The sequence below is a fragment of the Cucurbita pepo genome, chromosome 9 (genome assembly GCF_057944985.1).
Source record: "Cucurbita pepo subsp. pepo isolate OVF chromosome 9, ASM5794498v1, whole genome shotgun sequence".
NCBI lineage: Eukaryota > Viridiplantae > Streptophyta > Magnoliopsida > Cucurbitales > Cucurbitaceae > Cucurbita > Cucurbita pepo.
The window spans coordinates 1,271,796-1,292,784 of NC_141806.1; the positions used below are offsets into that span (position 1 = coordinate 1,271,796).

At 38.6% G+C, this 20,989-nt stretch overlaps 3 protein-coding genes and 1 pseudogene across 4 annotated transcripts; 3 read left to right on the forward strand and 1 right to left on the reverse strand.

Annotated features, from left to right (window-relative positions):
* Positions 1 to 30: 30 nt before the first annotated feature.
* Positions 31 to 856, reverse strand: LOC111801989 (uncharacterized). Its single transcript, XM_023686245.2, has one exon. The coding sequence runs from the start codon at positions 775 to 777 to the stop codon at positions 109 to 111; it is 669 nt and encodes a 222-aa protein (XP_023542013.2). The 5' UTR covers positions 778 to 856; the 3' UTR covers positions 31 to 108.
* Positions 857 to 5,393: 4,537 nt separating this feature from the next.
* LOC111802335 (uncharacterized) lies at positions 5,394 to 7,091 on the forward strand. Its single transcript, XM_023686661.2, has 3 exons — positions 5,394 to 5,697; positions 6,484 to 6,566; positions 6,651 to 7,091. Exons 1-3 carry the CDS (start codon positions 5,400 to 5,402, stop codon positions 6,951 to 6,953), a joined length of 684 nt encoding a protein of 227 aa, XP_023542429.2. The 5' UTR covers positions 5,394 to 5,399; the 3' UTR covers positions 6,954 to 7,091.
* A 3,242-nt stretch (positions 7,092 to 10,333) lies between these two features.
* Positions 10,334 to 13,865, forward strand: LOC111802752 (cytochrome P450 CYP749A22-like; annotated as a pseudogene). Its single transcript, XR_015422463.1, has 5 exons — positions 10,334 to 10,613; positions 11,274 to 11,497; positions 11,565 to 11,797; positions 12,337 to 12,714; positions 13,274 to 13,865. The product of XR_015422463.1 is annotated as a cytochrome P450 CYP749A22-like (transcript).
* Positions 13,866 to 17,308: 3,443 nt separating this feature from the next.
* On the forward strand, positions 17,309 to 20,989 carry LOC111801700 (cytochrome P450 CYP749A22). Its single transcript, XM_023685805.2, has 5 exons — positions 17,309 to 17,657; positions 17,734 to 17,957; positions 18,809 to 19,041; positions 19,127 to 19,505; positions 20,301 to 20,989. Exons 1-5 carry the CDS (start codon positions 17,381 to 17,383, stop codon positions 20,763 to 20,765), a joined length of 1,578 nt encoding a protein of 525 aa, XP_023541573.2. The 5' UTR covers positions 17,309 to 17,380; the 3' UTR covers positions 20,766 to 20,989.

Below are 20,989 nucleotides of genomic sequence, written 5' to 3' on the forward strand. Positions count from 1 at the left end.
CAATTTTTGATATGAAGCAATTTGGATAAATTAAAAGCAAAAACAATGAGAATTTATGCACAAAATGGACAATATCATATTATTGTAGAGATTCATATGGCATATTCATCAATTGAAGTCGTAGATTCTTAGCTCAAAAAGATCGGAACTTGAATCACTTCGAGCATCATCGTCGACATCTTTGATTTTTCTGGTCGGGAGATCAGAATTTTGCTGAACATTTCCGAGATTCTTGGAAGGTGGTCGTGTCTGATCCAAAAGGTTTCTGATTTCCTTGTAATTTTTGTTGGGAGCTGAGATGTTCGAAGATGATTTTGAATCAATTAGCGAACTTAAACTGCTTCTTCTCTTTCTTGCTCCAATTTCGTGATGAAATTCATCGTTTTTCATGCCATTTTTGGGTTTCTTTTTCTTTTGAGAAGCTGATTGGTTGAAGAGGGAATTGAGGAAATTAGCAAGCCGACCAGCCGGGGAGGTGGGTTGTTGCCGGTGTTTTTTCTCTTTGATTGGTGGCTTCTCCGCCGTGTACGGCGGCTGTGGAGCTGCATTGGTTCTTAACGGCAAGTCGAGGCTCATTCGTCCGCCTCTCCGGCTGCTGTTATCCTCTCTGATGATCTTGTGAGTGAATGATGAAGTGTTGGTGTAAGCGAGTTCGTTGCTTCCGGAGAAGTAGCGGGCGGCTTCGAAGACGTCGAGCTCGGTGGAATCGTTCCGCCGGTGTGGTGGTTTGTGGAAGATCTTAGCTGGGTTGCCGGAGAGGTGGGTGGCGGCGGACATGGTTTGAGGGGGAATTTGGGCGGAGAGGTTTTGGGAGAGAGTGGGAGAGAAATTTGTTGAATATGGTGATGAGGGGAGAGGGAATTATATATGGATAGAGGGAATTACTGTGTTGGAATTAGGGAAAATGCAAATTATTTGAGGATGGAATAATTGTGATGTGGGGATGGAACTTCAATAGATATCTTATCTTTATAAACCAATCAGCAATAATTTTATATCCATAGAGAAAAAAACTTAGAATTACATAATAAATATTTGCATTTTGAAAACACAAGATTTATTTTTAAAACACATCGAGAATAAATATATTACGAGAGCCCACGTCAATGGGAGAGGGGAATGACACATTGCTTGTAAGAGTGTAGAAATCTCTTCTTAACGGACGCGTTTTAGAATCATGAGGCTGATGACTATATGTAACGAGCCAAAACGGATAATATTTACTAGTGGTGAGCTTGAGCTATTACAAAGGGGGGTGGATTGTGTTAGCGAGGACGCTCGGCCTCCAAGGGGGGTGGATTGTGAGATCCCATATCGGTTGGACAGGGGAGGACGCTAGACCTCCAAGGGGGGTGGACTGTGAGATCCTACATCGGTTGGAAATGGAAAGAAATCATTTCTTATAAGAGTGTGGAAACCTCTCCCTAATAGACGCGTTTTAAAATCGTGAAACTGACGACGATATGTAATGGGCCAAAGCAGACAATATTTACTAGTGGTAGGTTTGGGCTATTACAAAGGGTATCAGAGTCAGATACGGGGCGGTATGCCATCGTGGACGCTCGACCCCCAAGGGAGGTGGATTGTGAGATCCCATATCGGTTGAAGAGGGGAGAACGCTGGACCTCCAAGGGGATGTGGATTGTGAGATCTCACGTCGGTTGAAAATGGAAAGAAATCATTTCTTATAAGGGTATGGAAACCTCTCCCTAACGACGCATTTTAAAACCGTGAGCTGACATCGATAGAATAACTCATGAACCAACCGAACCCATAAAGTTTTTATTTATTTAAAGTTGACTCAAACCATATGATTGAGATTGAACACGGGTCATAGTAAACCATCAACCTCTTACCCTTAATCGTAATTTTTCTATATAACTTGACCAAAAAGACGATAAGATTCGATCTGCACCTCAAAACTCGAAGGCGGAAAAGAAACTTTGAAGAAAGAGAGTTGACAATAACAATCATTCGATCGTTAGCAACGACGTATTAGAAAAATGTAGAAACTTGAGTCACCCATCAAAGTTTGAACAAAAATTGATAAATCATTAAGAAACATTGGTCCATACTATGAAAGGAAAGGTGGTAGTGAGTTAAAAGGGTTTGGACCAATTGGCAAGTTGAGATCTTGTGATGAAGTATCATGAAAGGGGAGTTTTTGAAGGTTCCCCATCAAATGAAAACTACTCATCATGAAGCAAACTCCCAAACAATCACCTAAATGAAATAAAAAAAAAAAGACTTATGTTTATATAAAGAAATGTTCTATCGAAATGAAATGAAGTTTGGATGGGAGCGGCAAAGGGCATGAACGGTATTTTTGAAACATTTCGATTTCACAACTCAAAATTTCGATAGGTTGGGTTGGTAATCCAAATAACCCGAAATTGTTTCACAACTCAATCCAACCTAACTCTCTATTTTCGAGTTGGGTTGTCGAGTTGTTGGTAAGGGTGAGGAGTTGCGTGTAACCGTTCAAACCTACTGCTAGTAGATGTTGTCTGTTTTTTCCTGTTACGTATCATCATCAGCCTCACGGATTTAAAGCACATCTACTAGGGAGAGATTTCCACACCCTTATGGGTAATGCTTCATTCTCCTGTCCAACCGTTGTGGGATCTCACAATCCACCTCCCATGAGAGCCCAGCGTCCTCGCTGGTCACAATCCATCTCCCATGAGAGCCCAGTGTCCTCGCTGGTATACTTTCTAGCTCTGATACTACTTGTAACAGCCCAAGTCCACTACTAGTAGATATTGTCGACCTCATGGTTTTAAAACATGTTTACTAGGGAGAGATTTTCACACCCTTATGAAGAAGGAATGCTTTGTTTCCCTCTCCAATCGATATGGGATCTCGCATTGTGTCTGCATAGCGAGGGCAAGGAATGTGGGCAAGGGTGAGGGAGAATGCAAGGGGTGAGACCTGACTTTTGTCCAATAATGAATTTTCGAGTTCGAGGTACACTCCATCGCTAAGTCCAGAATAGCTCAACTTTGTTCGATTCGAACGAATCAAACAAACAAAAACTTATCAAATCGAACGCTACTTACCCATTTCTAAATCCATGTTGATTCAACAAATAACATAAACCAAACCCAAATTCAAAGCTTGTATGATTCAAAAGTGTTCATAGTCCCACCACATCCAACAGTTTCCTCCCAAACCCAAACTCCTCGAACAATGTTGGACAGATTGATGTCCTGTTCTAACCACGTTTTGTTGCTTTCTTTCATTCTCCACCATGCATTTATAAGACCACCTTCCATGGCCATGAATTCCCCATCACCCAATCCTTTTCTTCTTCCCCATCTTATAACCCTTCAAATTTAAGCTAGATTTGATGGTACATCAAGCCTTTCTTTCTTCATTGCACCTATAAGGAAGGTCCAATGGGCACACTTCTTTGTGTCTTGTGGGGCGACAGTGTGTAGGACATCAACCAAAACATGTCACCCAAGCTCTTGACATCCACAGATAAGCAACATCCAATCAACCCAAAAGCTCTTCTCCAATTAGGGTTTATGAGCGGTTGAATTAGATAATCTAATCTAAACAATCTGGACTATCAAACTCAAACGATAAAAGTTGGGTACGGTTAGGGTTGGGTTGGTTTTTGAAGAATCAAAAATTCCGTTAAGTTCGTGATTTGAGAATTTGTTGGTCGGGTCAACCCAATAGACCAGAAATTCTGGGTTTGTCCAAAATTTTCCTTCAATCCAACTCGACTCGACCTGTTTGCATCCCTGCTTCTAAGGTTGTTTCGATGATTAAAACCATTTGACGTTTGTAATAGATCTATTGTGACTTTGGATGCACAAGATTTTAATTATTAAGTGCGTGTTTTAAAAATAATTAAGAAGATGATCTAACTCAACTCGAAAAATAAAGATTTGTGTTGAGTTAGATTGTGAACCATATTCCGTTCATTCTAGTAGCCAGTGCTAAAATACCCACAAATTCCACTTAAAAAAATTTTAATTTTTTTTTTTAAAAAAGGACAACTTTATTTATGGGTAATGTAAGAGCCGTTGATTCTTACCCAAAAATGTTCTTTTTTTTCTATCTATTTTTGGTTCATCATAAAATCAATAACACATTTGAATTAATAATTCTCACCCACACCTTGCTTTCATCCAAATTACGTCAACTCATTAATCATATTTTCTTTTTCTTTTTTAATAATAAAAAAAAGAACATGTTTTTTTTTCTTGTTTTTATGTTTGTTCATGCACATTCAAACTAAATTTATTAATAATAAATTTGAGAAGTTTATACTTTTTCTTTTGTTAAAATAAATGAAAGGATTAGAAAAATAAATGAAACTTTGGTGATGATCAACGACGTCATTGAAATGTAAGCTCACTAGTAGCAGATATTGTCATTTTTTGGTTTTCCCTTGCAAACTTCCTCTCAAGATTTTAAAACGCGTTTGCTAAGGAAAAATTTCTCATTATAAATATTGTTTCGTTCTCCTCTCCAACCAACATGGGATCTCACATGAAACGACAAGTATCTGACGCTACGTGTAACAAATAAATGGATACGAGAAAGGAACTCAAGCAACGCAAACAAAAAACTAGAAGAAGGGGATGGATTGAGCCCAGCCAAGAGTTGAGGGCTCAATGCGATTGCTATTTTTGTATGAGGGAAGTCGAACCAAGCTCGAGTTCTATAGCCGAGTAGGTCAAGTGTTGTTACACCTTTGGTATGTGTCATTCGAGAACTTGTAGGCCATAGGCCATGTATAGAAAACCTGTGGTAGGGTTTGGCCCATCGCGTAACCATTTGGATCACCACAATCCCTTCAATAAAATAACCCGACAATCCGATTGGGTGACGAACTTTATTCGGGTCGTTTAGGTCACTAACCCAACTCTCGATTTTTAATGTAAATTCCCGGACCATTTCAAGATCCTTCGGTTAAATGAATATTTGTGCAACTTAATCATAATTCAATTAAGCTTTTAATCAACTCCAAATTAAGTAATATCACAATCATAACTCATCACTTGCTTCTTAATTACACTAAGAAAAGTTCTAATAATTTAATCCAAATGACAGCTTGCTCTCTCTTTTCTAAAATCTCCAATAATTTTCATTTTATTTTCCCTGAAAATTAAAGAATTAATTGTAATTAAAATGTCAAATTATGAGAGGCTGAAGAACACAGCTGGCTATGGCGGAAGAGTATCAAATTGAAGATGGTGGTGGTGGCCTACTGCTTCATGACCAGCACGTTCGTTAATAACTCCCCACATTCCCAAAACCAAGAACAAAAGAGCTTCAAAATAAAAACCAAACCGAACCAAACCAAACAGCAAACAAGTCCCCACATTCTTCTTCTGTTCTTCCTTCCTACAGGTGTTTTTGAAGCTGACCCATCTTCTGAAATGGGGAAAACCGGCGGAAAGCTGCCGAGTTTTTGCCTGAACCGGATCCGGTCTCATGTTCGGGTGCCGATTCAGTCCAAACCGGACTCTGTTTCTGTGAAAACAGGGGAGAGGAAGGGCGGGGAGTTTGATGAGAGTAATGGCGGAGGTAAGCCGGCGTTGGGAATTGGAAGGAAGATAATGATTGTGGTTGATTCCACCATTGAAGCTGAAGGAGCTCTTCAATGGGCGCTCTCAAATACGGTTCAGAATCAAGATATGATTGTTCTTCTCCATCTCACCAAACCTTCAAAAAAAGGTCCAAATTTTCCACCAAACCCTTAAAACTTTGGTTATTTCGTTCGATAACCATTTGATTTTTTCAGTTTTCGGTAACGATTCTGTTGTGGATTGTTGGGAGGGAGTCCCACGTTGACTAATTAAAGGAATGGTCATAGGTTTATAAGTAAGGAATACATCTCTATTGGTACGAGACTTTTTGGAAAATCAAGTCATGAGAGCTTATGCTCAAAGTGGACAATATCACATCATTGTGGGGATTCGTGGTTCCTAACATGATATCAGAGTCATGCCTTCAAGCTATGATTAAGGGGAGGTTGTTCGAGGGCTCCATAGACCTCATGGGAGGTTCTATGGAGGGAGAGGCTGTTTGAGGGCTCCATAGGCCTCAGGAGAGGTTCTATAAAGGGGAGGCTGTTCGAGGGCTCCATAAGCCTCAGGGGGAGGTTCTATAGAGGGGAGTCTGTTCGAGGGCCTCATAAGCCTTAGGGGGAGGTTCTATGGAGGGGAGGCTGTTCGAGGGTCTCATAGGCCTTAGGGGAGGTTCTATAGAGAAGAGGCTGTTTGAGGACTCTAAAGGCTTCAGGGGAGGTTCGATAGTGTACTTTGTTCGAGGGGAGGATTGTTGAGGATTATTAGGAAGGAATCCCACGTTGGCTAATTAATTTAGGGAATGATCATGAGTTTATAAGTAAGGAACACATCTTTATTTTAGGTAGGAAGCAAAACTGAGACTTTATGCTAAAAGTAGACAATATCATACAATTGCAGAGATTCGTGACTCCTAATAGATTCTTTGTTGCAGGAGAAGGATCTAAGGAGACAGCACCAAGAACGTATGAACTAGTTCATTCGATGAGAAATCTATGTCAATTGAAGCGACCCGAGGTAATAAAAGAACAAAATTTGAGCAAATGGGGTGGAATTAAACAGGATTTAAGAGATGGGTTTTGAAAAATTTTGTATTTTTAGGTGGAAATTGAAGTAGCAGTGGTGGAAGGGAAGGAGAAAGGGCCAGTGATTGTGGAAGAAGCAAGAAAGCAAGGGGCATCGTTGCTGGTTTTGGGGCAGAAGAAGAAACGGCCGACGACATGGCGGCTCCTGATGGTCTGGGCCGGCCACCGGTGGGGTGGCGGTGGAGACGGCGGCGGAACGGTGGAGTATTGTATTCAGAATGCGAGCTGCATGGCGGTTGCAGTGAGAAGGAAGAGCAAGAAATTGGGCGGTTATTTGATCACAACAAAACGCCAAAAGGATTTCTGGCTTTTGGCTTGAAAATCTCTTGTGAAATGTAAATGTAAATAATGTAACGACACGTGTCTCTCGTGGATTGGTTGGGGAATTGTTTATGAATGGCTTGACCAAACTTTTGACTATTTTGATTTTTCTATTTCCTCTTAAATATATTTTTAGAAATTTGAGTAAATTTTATTAAGTTTTAAAAATATAGAGGATGCAATTTCTTGTTGAAAGTCGCACGTGGTCCCCTAATTTAGGAAATGATCATGAGTTTATAAATAAAGAATATTCTCTCTGTTGGTACGAGGACTTTTGGGAAGCACAAAGCAAACCCATGTCACAATCGCACTTTTAATGGCAACGGACTTGCGATTGTGCGACACTCAGTTTCCAACGACAAGTGAGCTAAGTCAATTCGTTCGTGCGTCGCTTACAGCCAAGCAACGTATGCTCGAGCCTCTGGCCTCAATTTTTAGAGAAGGTTTTAGAAAACGAGGACAGAGAGAGATTTTCGAAAGAGACGTTATATAAGCAAGCAAGAGAGAAATAACGACGACTTACAGTATATAACCTTGGGTAGGGGGATACGACTAGTTGTCAAATTCTCCCTACCCAAAGTTATATACGGTAAGCCGTTATTATTTCTCTCTTGCTTGCTTATATAACATCTCTTTCAAAAATCTCTCTCTACCCTCATTTTGAGCTTATGCTCAAAGTGGATAATATCATACCATTGTGGAGAGTCGAGTTCGTCTAACATCAAAGCAATATCATGACAGATGCATTTAAAAACCATGAGACTGACAATGATATATAACATAGTCTTAAGTTTTAAGATGATAATACTTAACAAGTCAAAACGAATAATATCTATTAGCAGTGGACATATTACATACGGGTCAAAACGAACAATATCTAAGAGAAACATGCATTAAAATATAACATGTTGAAACGGACAATATCTACTAACAGAAGATGAAATACACAACATGTCAAAACGAACAATATTTGATAACAATAGACGTACCCATAACGGGTCAAAACAAACAACATCTACTAGCCGTGGACATGACCCATAACAAGTCAAAACAGACAACAGAAATTAACACGGCAATCCATAATTATTTAAGTATTTGGAGAATTATGGAAAGTTGGTTCATATATTTATTTATTGCGCAGGTCTCTGAAGTACCCAGAGGGGTTCTCCTCAAACTTACCCCTCTCGATCATCTGCCCCCGTCTTCCCGGAGCCTTCATCATCTTTGGGTCGCCCATGGGTTCAGCTCCGGCGGACAACACGCTCGCCACGCACCCAATGAAAGTGGCGAACCCCACCACCGCCCCGACTATCTTCGCCGCCTTTGATCCTCCGTTCTCCGGTTCGCCGCTCATTTCGGTTTCTATTACAACTTAATTAGTAGAGATGGGGTTTAAATAGACCGGTCGGTGTCGTTGAAGCTGTGGATATTGGGGACGTGGCGAGATGTTATTGGACGTTTACATGGGGAGTGATGAAGCAGTGTGACGGAATCAATGGTGACGCTTCGTGAGAAGTTGAAAAGTTGATGGAGAAAAAATAGGTTCTGAATTCGACCAATTATGTGGAAAAGCAGTAGGAGCTTTTTTTTTTTCTTTTTTTCTTTTATTATTCGTTTATTCTTTTTATATTTTTAATTATTAAATATTAGAAAATGGTTTGTCATTTCCAATATTATATACTATTTTGTTTCATTTTTCCACACCATATTTTTCAATTAAATATATTTGGTGAAGTGGAAAATGAAATGGGGTGGTTTTGTCATTTCCAATATTATATACTATTTTAATTTATTTTTCCACACTTTATTTTCCGATTAAATATTTATCCACCCTACACATTCCCGTCTTATCGTACAAATTGAAATTTTTTAAGCATGATTTGCAGAAGAAGATTGTATATAGGCCCAACGTCACTCTCTATCAGATGTGGGATCTCACAATCCACTCCCATCGAGCCCTAGTGTCCTCACAATCTAGTCCTCTTGGGAGCCTAACGTCCATCTCCAACCAATGTGGAATCTTACAATTCACTCCCCTTAGGGTCCAGCATCCTCGTTGTCGATCTCACAATTCACCTCCCTTAGGGTCCAGCATCCTCGTTGTCGCACTGTATATAGGTCCAACGTCACTCTCCAACCGATGTGTGATCTCATAATTCACTCCCATCGGGCCCTAGCGTCCTCACAATCCAGTCCTCTTGGAGGCCTAACGTCCATCTTCAACCAATGTGGAATCTCACAATTCACCCCCCTTAGAGTCCAGCATCCTCGCTGATACTGCTCCGTATTTGGCTCTAATACTATTTTAACATCTCAAGCCCATACTGTTAGCAGACATTGTCTGTGCCCATGCCGCTAGCAAACATTGTCCATTTTGACCTGTTAATATCGTCAATGGTCTCACGATCTTCCAAGAACTAATTACTACCAAAATAATTTAAAGGGACTGTCTAAATATATTTAACAACTAATAAGCCATGATCAATGAACACGATTATTTTTTTTTATTATTATTAATCCATTTTTACAACTTTTTGGTATAAAATAAATACATATGTCCAAAATTGTATCACTCCAATTTTTTTATTTTATTTATTTATTTATTTATTTATTATTATTATTATTATTATTATTTTGTCAATATTAAACGTATAAATTTCATAAATATAATAATAAAAACCCCAAAAGAAAAAAAACAAAAAGGAAATTATGGGATCATCACATTGAAAGCAACGTCTTATATGTGTAGAAAATTTCTAATAAAGATTAATAATAAAAAAAAGAGATGATTTCAATGAAGTATGTGAACCAGATCGATAAGGTGTTCGTGGGTTGAGTTGGGTCGGGTTTAAATATTTTTTTAGACTCATTAACTTGTTCAGGTCGTAATATTTTCAACTCAAACAATCGTTAATAAATAATAAACTCCACCCAACTCAACTATAAAATTTTTAGCGGTGAGTTGTTCAGACTATTTAGGGTTTATGAGAACTCGGGATCAATCTAATCCATGAAATTTTCATTTATTTGAACTCAACCCTATGTAAATAAGCTCGTAATCCAACCTAAGCTTTTGTGATTGTCCAACAATCACTCCAAACACTGAGTCAAGCCAACTTGGATTCGCGCTACCTACGGCTGAACAACATATGTTCAAGTCTCTGGCCCCGTTTTGAGAAGGATTTAGAAAACGGAAAGAGAATTTTAAAGCTTGATTGAAAGAATAATTGAAAGTAACGTTATAGGACTATAAGCGAAAGACAATACAACGGCTTAAATATCTTAAATATTGAGCAAAGGACTATAAATTCTGATGGCATAGGCTGTGGATTGACACAAGCAATGAACTAAAAAGGGGAGAGAGAGAGAGAGAGATCAATGGAGAGTGTGAGCGGATACATTATTCCAAGCTTTGTACTTGGGTGCGTTGTTTGTGGCGGCATCATCAAGGTGGTGGCGAAATTATGGTGGAAACCCATGAGGATCCAAAGGATGATGAGAGCGCAGGGGATTGAAGGCCCTTCTTACAACTTCATCCAAGGCAACACGGCAGAAATGTACGCCAAAAGGATGCACGCCATGGCCACGCCCATGGACCTCTCCCATAATATTCTCCCTAGAGTTCTACCCTACGTCTACTCCTGGCTCAATCGTTACGGTACCAAACTCATACTATGTCGTTTCTGAATTTTGTTGAACACAACTCTTTGTAGCAAACACTCGCAATCAAAAGAGATTACAAGACACTCTGTAGAAACTCTACGGCCCAGGTCCACCGTTAGTAAATATTGTCCTCTTTGAGCTTTCCCTCAAGGTTTTAAAATGTTAGGTAAAGATTTCCACACCCTTACAAAGGTGTTTCGTTCTCCTCCCCAACCGTTGTGGGATCTCACAATCCACCCCTTCAGAGCCCAGCGTCTTCACTGACACTCGTTCATTTCTCCAATCGATGTAGGACCCCTACCAAATCCAGGATCTCATAATCCACCCCCTTCGGGGCCCAGCGTCCTTGCTGGCACTTGTTCCTTTCTCCAATCGACGTGAGACCCCTATCAAATCCACCCCAAGGCCCAACGTCTTTATTGGTACACTGCCTCGTGTCTACCCCCTTTAGGGAAGGGTCTCTTCGCTGGCACATCGCCCGGTGTCTAGCTTTGATACCCTTTATAACAGCCCGGACCCACCACTAACCGATATTATCCTTTTTGAGCTTTCCCTTTCGAACTTACCCTCAAGGTTTTTAAGGGTGTTTCGTTCTTTTCCCTAGACTCTATTGGGCAAGTGATGATATTTTAATAAATTTGTGGATATGAAACAGGCAAGACATTCCTTCAGTGGTATGGCATGGAAGCTCAGCTGGTTATTACAGACCCAGAGATGATCAAGGAGGTATTCCATGATCGTCAAAAGAATTACCCAAAAGCCAAGCTGGATGATCACTTGCTCAGAATCTTTGGCAATGGGCTTGTCACGTCCGAGGGAGAACGATGGGCCAAATCAAGGAAGATAGCCAACTATGCGTTTCATGGAGACAGCCTCAAGGTGAGTTCCTGCTTCGTTGAATTCCAAAACTTTGTAAATATATGTTCATGAATTGGGGTTGGTGTAGAACATGATCCCAGCTATGATCGAGTGTGCTGCGACCATGATTGAAAGGTGGAAGCTTTATGAAGGCAAAGAACTCGATGTGATGAAGGAATTGAAAGTCTACACTTTGGATGTCATTTCTCATACGGCTTTTGGGAGTTCTTATGAACAAGGAAAGAATGTTTTTCAGATGTTGCAAGAGCTCTCCGACCTATCAATCCGAAACGGGTACAAAATTAGGGTACCCGTAATCAAGTATCTTGTTAAAAATCACGACCTTCCACAATGGTATGATATTGTCTACTTTGAGCATAAGTTCTCGTGGCTTTGCTTTTGGTTTAGCCGAGGTAGAACTCCTCTCCTGAGGCCTATGGAGCCCTCGAATAGCTTCCCCTTAGTCGAGGTTTGACTCTTTCTCTAGAGCCCTCGAACAAAGTACACCCTTTGTTCGACACTTGAGTCATTTTTGACTCGAAGGCTCACAACTTCTTTGTTCGACATTTGAGCATTCTATTGACATGACTAAGTTAAGGGCATGACTCTGATATCATGTCAAAAATCACGACCCTCCACAAGGGTATGATATTGTCTACTTTGAGCGTAAGTTCTCATGGTTTTTCTTTTGATTTCTCCAAAAGACCTCGTACCATTGGAGATGTATTCCTTACTTATAAACCAATAATCCACCCTGAATTAGTCGATGTAGAACTCCTCTTCTAACATATCTTACAGTATGATACTTTCGATCTCAACGTTAGTTTTCGCTCTCAACGTGAGTTTTGAATTACGTGCAGCAAAATTTTTAAATCGAAAGACGATGTTGAAGGAGAGAGGCTTGAAAAGAGAATGGAAGAATGGTTCATGGAAATCATAAAGAGTAGAGAAGAGAAGTTCATGAATGGTGAAGCAGAAGGGTATGGGAATGACTTTCTGGGATTGTTGGTAAAGGCTAAAACGACCCTGAAAACTCCCTGAGGATTTCTGCTGATGTTATTGTGGCCGAATGCAAGACCTTCTACTTTGCTGGCCATGAAACCACCAACGTTTTGATAGCTTGGACTATGTTTCTGCTAGCCACACACCAAGAATGGCAAGACGAAGCTAGAAACGAAGTGCTCGAGATCTTCGGAGCCAAGAACCCGTCAGCGGAAGGCCTTCCAAAACTAAGAACGGTAAGAATCGTTCAAGTTTCTAACAATTTATGATAGGAATCACGAATCTTCACAATGACATGATATTGTCCATTTTGAGCATAAGCTCCAGTGACTTTGTTTTTTTGTTTCTCCGAAAGGTTTCATACCAATAGAGATAAATTTCATACTTATAAATCCATGACAACCCCTTAATTAGCTGATACGAGACTCACTCCCAACCATCCTCCCCTCGAACAAAGTACACCATAGAGCCTCCCCTGAGGTCTGTGTAGCCCTCGAACAACCTTCCCTTAATCAAGACTTGACTCATTTCTCTGGAGCTCTCGAACAAAGTATACCATTTGTTCGACACTTGAGTCACTTTTGACTATACTTCAGGATTCTATTGACATGACTAAGTTAAGGACATGACTCTGGTACCATGTTAGGAATCAAGAACTTTCACAACGGTACGACAGTGTCCACTTTGGGCATAACATCACAGTGTCCAATGTAGATGTATTCCTTACTTGTAAACCCATGATCTGGACTCATTTCCAACAATCCTCAACAATATATTGGGTGTTGATTTTTACAGATGACGATGATCATCAACGAATGCCTGAGGCTATATCCACCGGCAATGACGGTGTCGAGGCAGGTGGAGAAAGAGGTAAGGCTGGGGAGGCTCCGTCTTCCAGCCACGCTTCAGCTCACAGTCCCAACCATTGAACGCGGTTCATCACGACAAAGCGTTTTGGGGAGAAGATGCACATGAATTCAAGCCAGAAAGATTTGGTGAAGGGGTGGGGAAAGCCATAGAGAGGAACTCAGCTGGGTATCTGCCATTTGGATTGGGCCCTCGAAGCTGCGTAGGAATGAGCTTTGCAATGAACGAAGCTAAGATCGCTATGTCCATGATTCTACAGAAGTACTCCTTGGCGCTCTCGCCGGCCTACGCTCACATGCCTGCTCAGTTCCTCACCATTTGCCCCCAGCAAGGGCTGCACCTCATTCTCCATTCGGTATCAGATCACAAAGCCTGACGTAGAACAACATAAAAATCACTGGAAATTAAAGATTGAATAACACGCTTTGTGAGAATACGAATCTATTGCTGAAACTATGATGAATGTGTTGGATGATGGAAGTCCCACATCGGCTAATTTAGGGAATGATCATGGGTTTATAAGTGACGAATACTAACTCCATTGGGGTCTTTTGAGGAAGCCCAAAGCAAAGACATGAGAGCTTATGCTCAAAGTGGACAATATCATACCATTGTGGAGAGTCTGTTCGAAAAGGAGCCAAGCCTCCTCGAAGACAGTCAAAATGACTAAGACTCCAAAGGAGTCGAGCCTCGAGGAGGTGTTGGATGATGGAAGTCCCACATCGGCTAATTTAGGGAATGGTCGTGGGTTTATAAGTGACGAATACTAACTCCATCGTGGTGAGGCCTTTGGGCTTCAAGCCATGAGAGTTTATACTCAAAGTGGACAATATCATACCATTGTGGAGAGTCGTGTTCGTCTAACAGAATGGAAATCAAATTTAATCCAAATCCCACTTTTTTTTTGTGTTACTCCTACTCGACAAGTGTGGAAAAGATTAAGAAACCCGAGCTTTCTCTTGATTTTACAACCTCTTGCTTCTATATATTCGTTCTCGGGAGATCCTGTGTCCTATTTCAATCCATATATTCATTCTAGAACTAGAACCCGTGTCCTATTTCAATCCATATATTTGTTCTAGAGAGGTCCCATATCCTATTTTAATCCATATATTTGTTCTAGAGAGGTCTCGTGTCTTATTTCAATCTGTATATTCGTTCTAGGGAGGTCTCATGTCCTATTTCAATCCATATATTCATTCTAGGGAGGTTTCGTGCCTATTTCAATCATATATTGGCTCGTGAAACTTCTTGTTTATTTTGGTGGACATTTTTTTTCATCTTCTTATATAAATTTTTTTAAAAAAATTAATTTCAAATAAATTTTTAATGCATAGTTTTATTTTTTAATATAACTTTTATTTAAAAAAGAGAAATATATTAATAAATTCAATAATATTTAACGTAAATATATATTGTACGAGCCTATCATTTTTAAATTTCTATTTTTTTTTATAAATTTACTAAAAATATCTATATATTTCTAAATAAACTCGGAATACAAATTTAAATATTTAGATATTTTAGATATCTAGATATTTTATGATAAGGATATTTTGATATTTTAGAAATAAAAATATCACAATATTTTAAGAATAAAAATTTAGATATTTACTTATTTTTGATATTTTGTGTTTTCTTAATTTTCTAGTCTCCAAAGTTTTTCACCGTGTAATCTTTTCTTTATGGTTTGTCTCTGGCTCTGTTTAGCTGACGGTAAAAAAAAAAAAAAAAAAAAAATATCTTCGTTCTAAATGGATTAAATGGACTATGTTCTATTTACGGGCGTACATTCAACCCGGCAACCTGACAACCCAGACCAACCCAACCCGAAAGGGTTGGGTTGGGTTGGATTAGCATTTCGGGTAGGGTTGGGTTCATTTTTCTGAACCCGAACTGAATCGGTTCGGTTTCGGGTTCATGGGCAAAACGCTCGGGTTGACCCGAGCTAAATAAAATATATAGAATTATCATGAAGATTCTTTCTTATTAATGGGTTTGCCAGAGTGGTACTGAGGTTAGTCTATGAATATTTACGCCCAGTTCGATGCCAACTAAATGTATATTTTCGGTTTTGTTATTTTTAATTTCTTTGTTTTGTTTATATTATTTTATTATTTAATTTTTTTTTGTTTTGTTTATATTATTTTATTATTTAATTTCTTTTTTTGTTTTGTTTATATTATTTTATTATTTAATTTCTTTTTTTTGTTTTGTTTATATTATTTTATTATTTAATTTCTTTGTCTTTGTTTAATTTTTTTGTTTTGTTTATATTATTTTATTATTTAATTTCTTTTTTTATTTTGTTTATATTATTTTATTATTTAATTTCTTTGTCTTTGTTTAATTTTATTTATATATATATATTTTTTAAAAATACCTTAATATTTCATACTCTTTTAAAAAAAAATAAATTATAACTAACTTATTTGATCGTATTTTTGTTATTTAACCAATTCTAAGAAATGTCTGTATTTAGTTGTCTTTATATTATTTTATTATTTAATTTCTTTGTTTTTGTTTAATTTTTTTGTTTTATTTATATTATTTTATTATTTAATTTCTTTTTTTGTTTTGTTTATATTATTTTATTATTTAATTTCTTTGTTTTGTTTAATTTTTTTTGTTTTGTTTATATTATTTTATTATTTAATTTCTTTGTCTTTGTTTAATTTTTTTTGTTTTGTTTATATTATTTTATTATTTAATTTCTTTTTTATTTTGTTTATATTATTTTATTATTTAATTTCTTTGTCTTTTTTAATTTTATTTATATATATATTTTTTTTAAAAAAAGAATAAACTATAACCAATTCTAAAAAATGTCGGTATTTAGTTGTCTTTATATTATTTTATTATTTAATTTCTTTGTCTTTGTTTAATTTTTTTGTTTTGTTTATATTATTTTATTATTTAATTTCTTTTTTTTGTTTTGTTTATATTATTTTATTATTTAATTTCTTTGTCTTTGTTTAATTTTTTTTGTTTTGTTTATATTATTTTATTATTTAATTTCTTTGTCTTTGTTTAATTTTTTTTGTTTTGTTTATATTATTTTATTATTTAATTTCTTTGTGTTTGTTTAATTTTTTTTGTTTTGTTTATATTATTTTATTATTGAATTTCTTTTTTATTTTGTTTATATTATTTTATTATTTAATTTCTTTGTCTTTTTTAATTTTATTTATATATATTTTTTTTAAAAATACCTTAATATTTCATACCTTTTAAAAAAAAGAATAAACTATAACTAACTTATTTCTTTTATGATCTACCTTTTAAAAAAAAGAATAAACTATAACTAACTTATTTCTTTCATGATCTACCGTATTTTTGTTACTTTAACCAATTCTAAAAAATGTCGGTATTTAGTTGTCTTTAATTTTATGACAATATTAAACTATGTTAATTTGTTACAATTTTCGCTCGATATTTTTTATTGATTTTTTATTTTTTTTTTTTGTCAATAATTATAGATTGATATGTGTTTGTTTGAGAACTTTTAATATATTTTATTTAAGATTGTATCCGAATTAATTATAGATTGTGGATAAATAAAACTTAAAAAAAAAATTGACGACCCAACCCGAAAATAGAGGGTTGGGTTGGGTTGGGTTGTGAAAAATTTTGGGTTGGGTTGGGTTACCAATCCAACCAACCCGAACTTTTGGGTTGGGTCAAAAAAATCCCCCAACCCGACCCAACCCGGACCATGTACCCCTAGTTCTATTCTACTACGAGGATTGTGTATCCCGAAACCAAATCTTTAAAAATAAAGCATACCCACCTGGTTTTTCAAACTTATTGTTTTCAAAATAGGAGTGATTTGGGCAATCACGTTTCAATTATTTGTCCTATTCATAAATAAGTCAACAATCAACCGCTTGATTCCCAAGTTATGATTTTTCTTTTATCATCAATAATTAATATGAAACTATATGTTTGTAATTATTAGTAAACAATTCCTGCACGGAAAGGCTACGCTGTTTTAAGGAGCACAAAACAGAGCTAGCAACTCAAAGAAACGCAACAATGGAGGATGTTATGAGCAATACCATCTCTGTGTTCTTAATTGCAAGTGTTGTTCTTGGGATCTTCAAGCTTCTTGACAAGCTATGGTGGACTCCGATCAAGATCCAACGGTTCATGAGGTCGCAAGGGATTCAAGGGCCTTCTTACAACTTCATCCAAGGCAACACCAGAGAGATGTACTCCAAAAGAATGATTGCCATGGCCTCCCCCATCGACCTTTCGCATCGGATTCTCCCTCGGGTTCTTCCTCATACGCACTCGTGGCTCAACGATTACGGTATCGAACCTTGGTTTTCTTCGGTTTTAAACATGTTTGAGAGTGATTTTGAGTACTGATAAAGTTGAGGAAACAGGGAGGAACTTTGTTCAGTGGTTTGGAACAGATGCTCATCTGGTCATTACAGAGCCTGAGATGATCAAGGAGGTGCTCAATGATCGACAGAAGAACTTCCCCAAGGCCAAACTCCAAGGCCATGTTCATAGAATTTTTGGAAATGGACTTGTCACTGCCCAGGGTGAACGATGGGTCAAGTCTCGAAAAATTGCTCATTTTGCTTTCCATGGTGACAATCTCAAGGTAAGTAAGCTTCAAGTCTTGAATTTGATACTCACGCATGAATTATTATAGTCCAAACTTGTTGTTTTCGCATTCCCTAAAACAATGGATGTGGGACTCTCAATCCACCCCCTTTGGGACCTAGCGTCCTTGCTAGCACACCGCCTTGTGTCCACCCCCTTCGGTGCTCAGCCTCCTCGTTAGCACATTGTCTCGTGTCCACCCTCCTTCGGGGCTCGACCTCCTCGCTGGCACACCACCTCGTGTCCACCCCCCTTTAGGACCTAGCGTCTTTGCTAGCACACCTCCTCGTGTTCACATCCTTTGGGGCTCAGCCTCCTCGTTGACACACTACCTCATGTTTCCTTCCCCTTCGGGGCTCAGCCTCCTCATTAGCACACTGGCTCGTGTCCACTCCCTTCAGGGGCCCAACGTCCTTGCTGGCACACCGCCTCATGTTTACCCCCTTCGAGGCTCAGCCTCCTCATTGACACACCGCTTCGTGTCCACCCCTTCAGGGCTCAGCCTCCTCACTAGCACACCGCTTCGTGTCCGCCTCCTCATTAGCACACCACCTCGTGTCCACCCCCTTCGGAGCTCAGCCTCCTCGCTAATACATCACTTGGTGTCTGATATCATTTGTAATGGCCCAAGGCCACCACTAGCAAATATTGTCCTCTATAGGCTTTCCTTTCCAGAAAATGCATATGCTAGGAAGAAGTTTCCACACCCTTATAAAGAATGTTTCGTTCTCCTCCCCAACCAATATAGGCTCTCACCGTTACAGTTCAAAATTTTGGCTAGATTTTCATCCACTTGATCCAGAAGTTCTGAGATAGAAAGCCACAATTGGTTTATGTGTTAACTTGCAGAACATGATCCCATCGATGATCGAGTGTGCAGAGACAATGGTTGAAGAATGGAAGCATCATGTAGACAAAGAGCTCGATGTTTTCGAGCATTTTAAGGTTTACACCCTGGATGTCATTTCCCATACAGCTTTTGGAAGCAGTTATGAACAAGGAAGGAGTTTCTTCCAAATGCTGCAGAGAGTCTGCGAGCTATCAGTTAGGAATGGATATAAAGTTCGTCTCCCGATAATCAGGTACTTAATCACCGTCACGTTGTTTCAGGTCAACACCACGTCGACTTTCCAACTGCTAACGATATATTTGATTGTCGGGATGCAGTAAGATATTCAAATCGAAAGACGACGTTGAAGGAGAGCGACTCGAAAAGAGAATGAGAGAATGCTTCATAGAGATCATAAGGACAAGAGAAGAGAAGTTGATGAATGGGGAAGCAGAAGGGTATGGGAATGACTTCTTGGGATTGCTGGTGAAGGCCAAGAACGAGCCTGAGAAGGCACAGAGGTTGTCTGTGGATGATATTGTGGATGAGTGTAAGACGTTTTACTTTGCTGGGCATGAGACCACCAATGCGTTGCTGGCTTGGACTATGTTTCTGTTGGCGTTGCATAAGGAATGGCAAGAGGAAGCAAGAAAGGAAGTCTTCAATGTTCTTGGTGATAAGAATCCAACCATGGAAAGCCTCCCCAAATTAAGAACGGTAAGAACATTAACATCACTCCACAAAAGTGTGCTCTCGAGATCGAGATCCCATGTCGGTTGGAGAGGAGAACGAAACATTCCTTGTAAGGGTGTGGAAACCTCTCCCTAAAAGACGTGTTTTAAAACCATAAGGCTGACAGTGATACGTAACGGGTCATTATGATATTAGCTAGTGGTAGGTTTAGCTTGTTACAAATGGTATCAGAACTAGACACCGAACGCAGTGAGAACGTTGGGCCCCCAAGGGAGGTGGATTGTGAGATCTCACATCGGTTAGAGAAAAGAACGAAACATTCCTTATAAGGGTGTAGAAACCTCTCCCTAGAAGACATGTTTTAAAACAGTGGATTGTGAGATCTCACATCGGTTAGAGAAAAGAACGAAACATTCCTTATAAGGGTGTAGAAACCTCTCCCTAGAAGACATGTTTTAAAACAGTGAGATTAACGGGGATATGTAACGGGCCAAGGCGGACAATATCTGCTAGTGGTGGGATTGGGTTGTTACAAATGGTATCAGAGCCAGACACCGAGCGGTGTGCCAGCGAGGATGCTGGCCCCTATGGGATGTAGATTGTGAGATCTCACATTGGTTGGAGAGGAGAACGAAACATTCCTTGTAAGGGTGTGAAAACCTCTCCCTAAAAGACGCGTTTTAAAGCCATAAGGCTGACAATGATAGATAACGAGCTAAAGCAGATAATATCTGCTAGCGGTGGGCTTTGGCTGTTACAATTCTCGACTAAAGTAGGTACTTTTTCTGGTTTTTTGTTTTATTTTGTTTTCCTATGCAGATGAGTATGATCATCAACGAATGCCTGAGGCTGTATCCTCCAGCAATGACCATATCACGCCAAGTGCAGAAGGAAACCAGATTGGGGAACTTGGTGCTTCCGAGTCGAATTCGGGTGACGATACCGACGGTTGCAGTCCAACACAACACCGAGTTATGGGGAGAAGATGCAGATGTTTTCAAACCAGAAAGATTTGCAGAAGGGGTCGGGAAAGCCACCGAAACGAACTCGGGTGCGTATCTACCGTTCGGGTTGGGGCCTAGAAGCTGCGTCGGGATGAACTTTGCATTGAACGAAGCCAAAATAGCATTATCCATGATTCTACAACGATTTTCCTTCACCCTTTCACCTTCCTACGCTCACTCCCCTATTCAATTTCTTACCATTAATCCCCAACACGGAGTTCAGCTCATTCTCCGTCCAGTTTCTGAACGTGATATGAACCAAGACATCTCAATCATATAATATTAATGTCACGTTAAGAAGAATCAAGCTTTGTTTATACAACAAAGTCTACTATGGGTAGAATTTCATTTATTCTCAGATGATTACAAATTAGATAGGGATGATAATTTAGAGTTATAATATTTTATTAATGTATTTTAAGACTTTTATTTACTTTAAAATTATATTTACATTGATGGTTAATTATAATTATAAAGAATACACAATTGCTAAGTTTTTGTTTA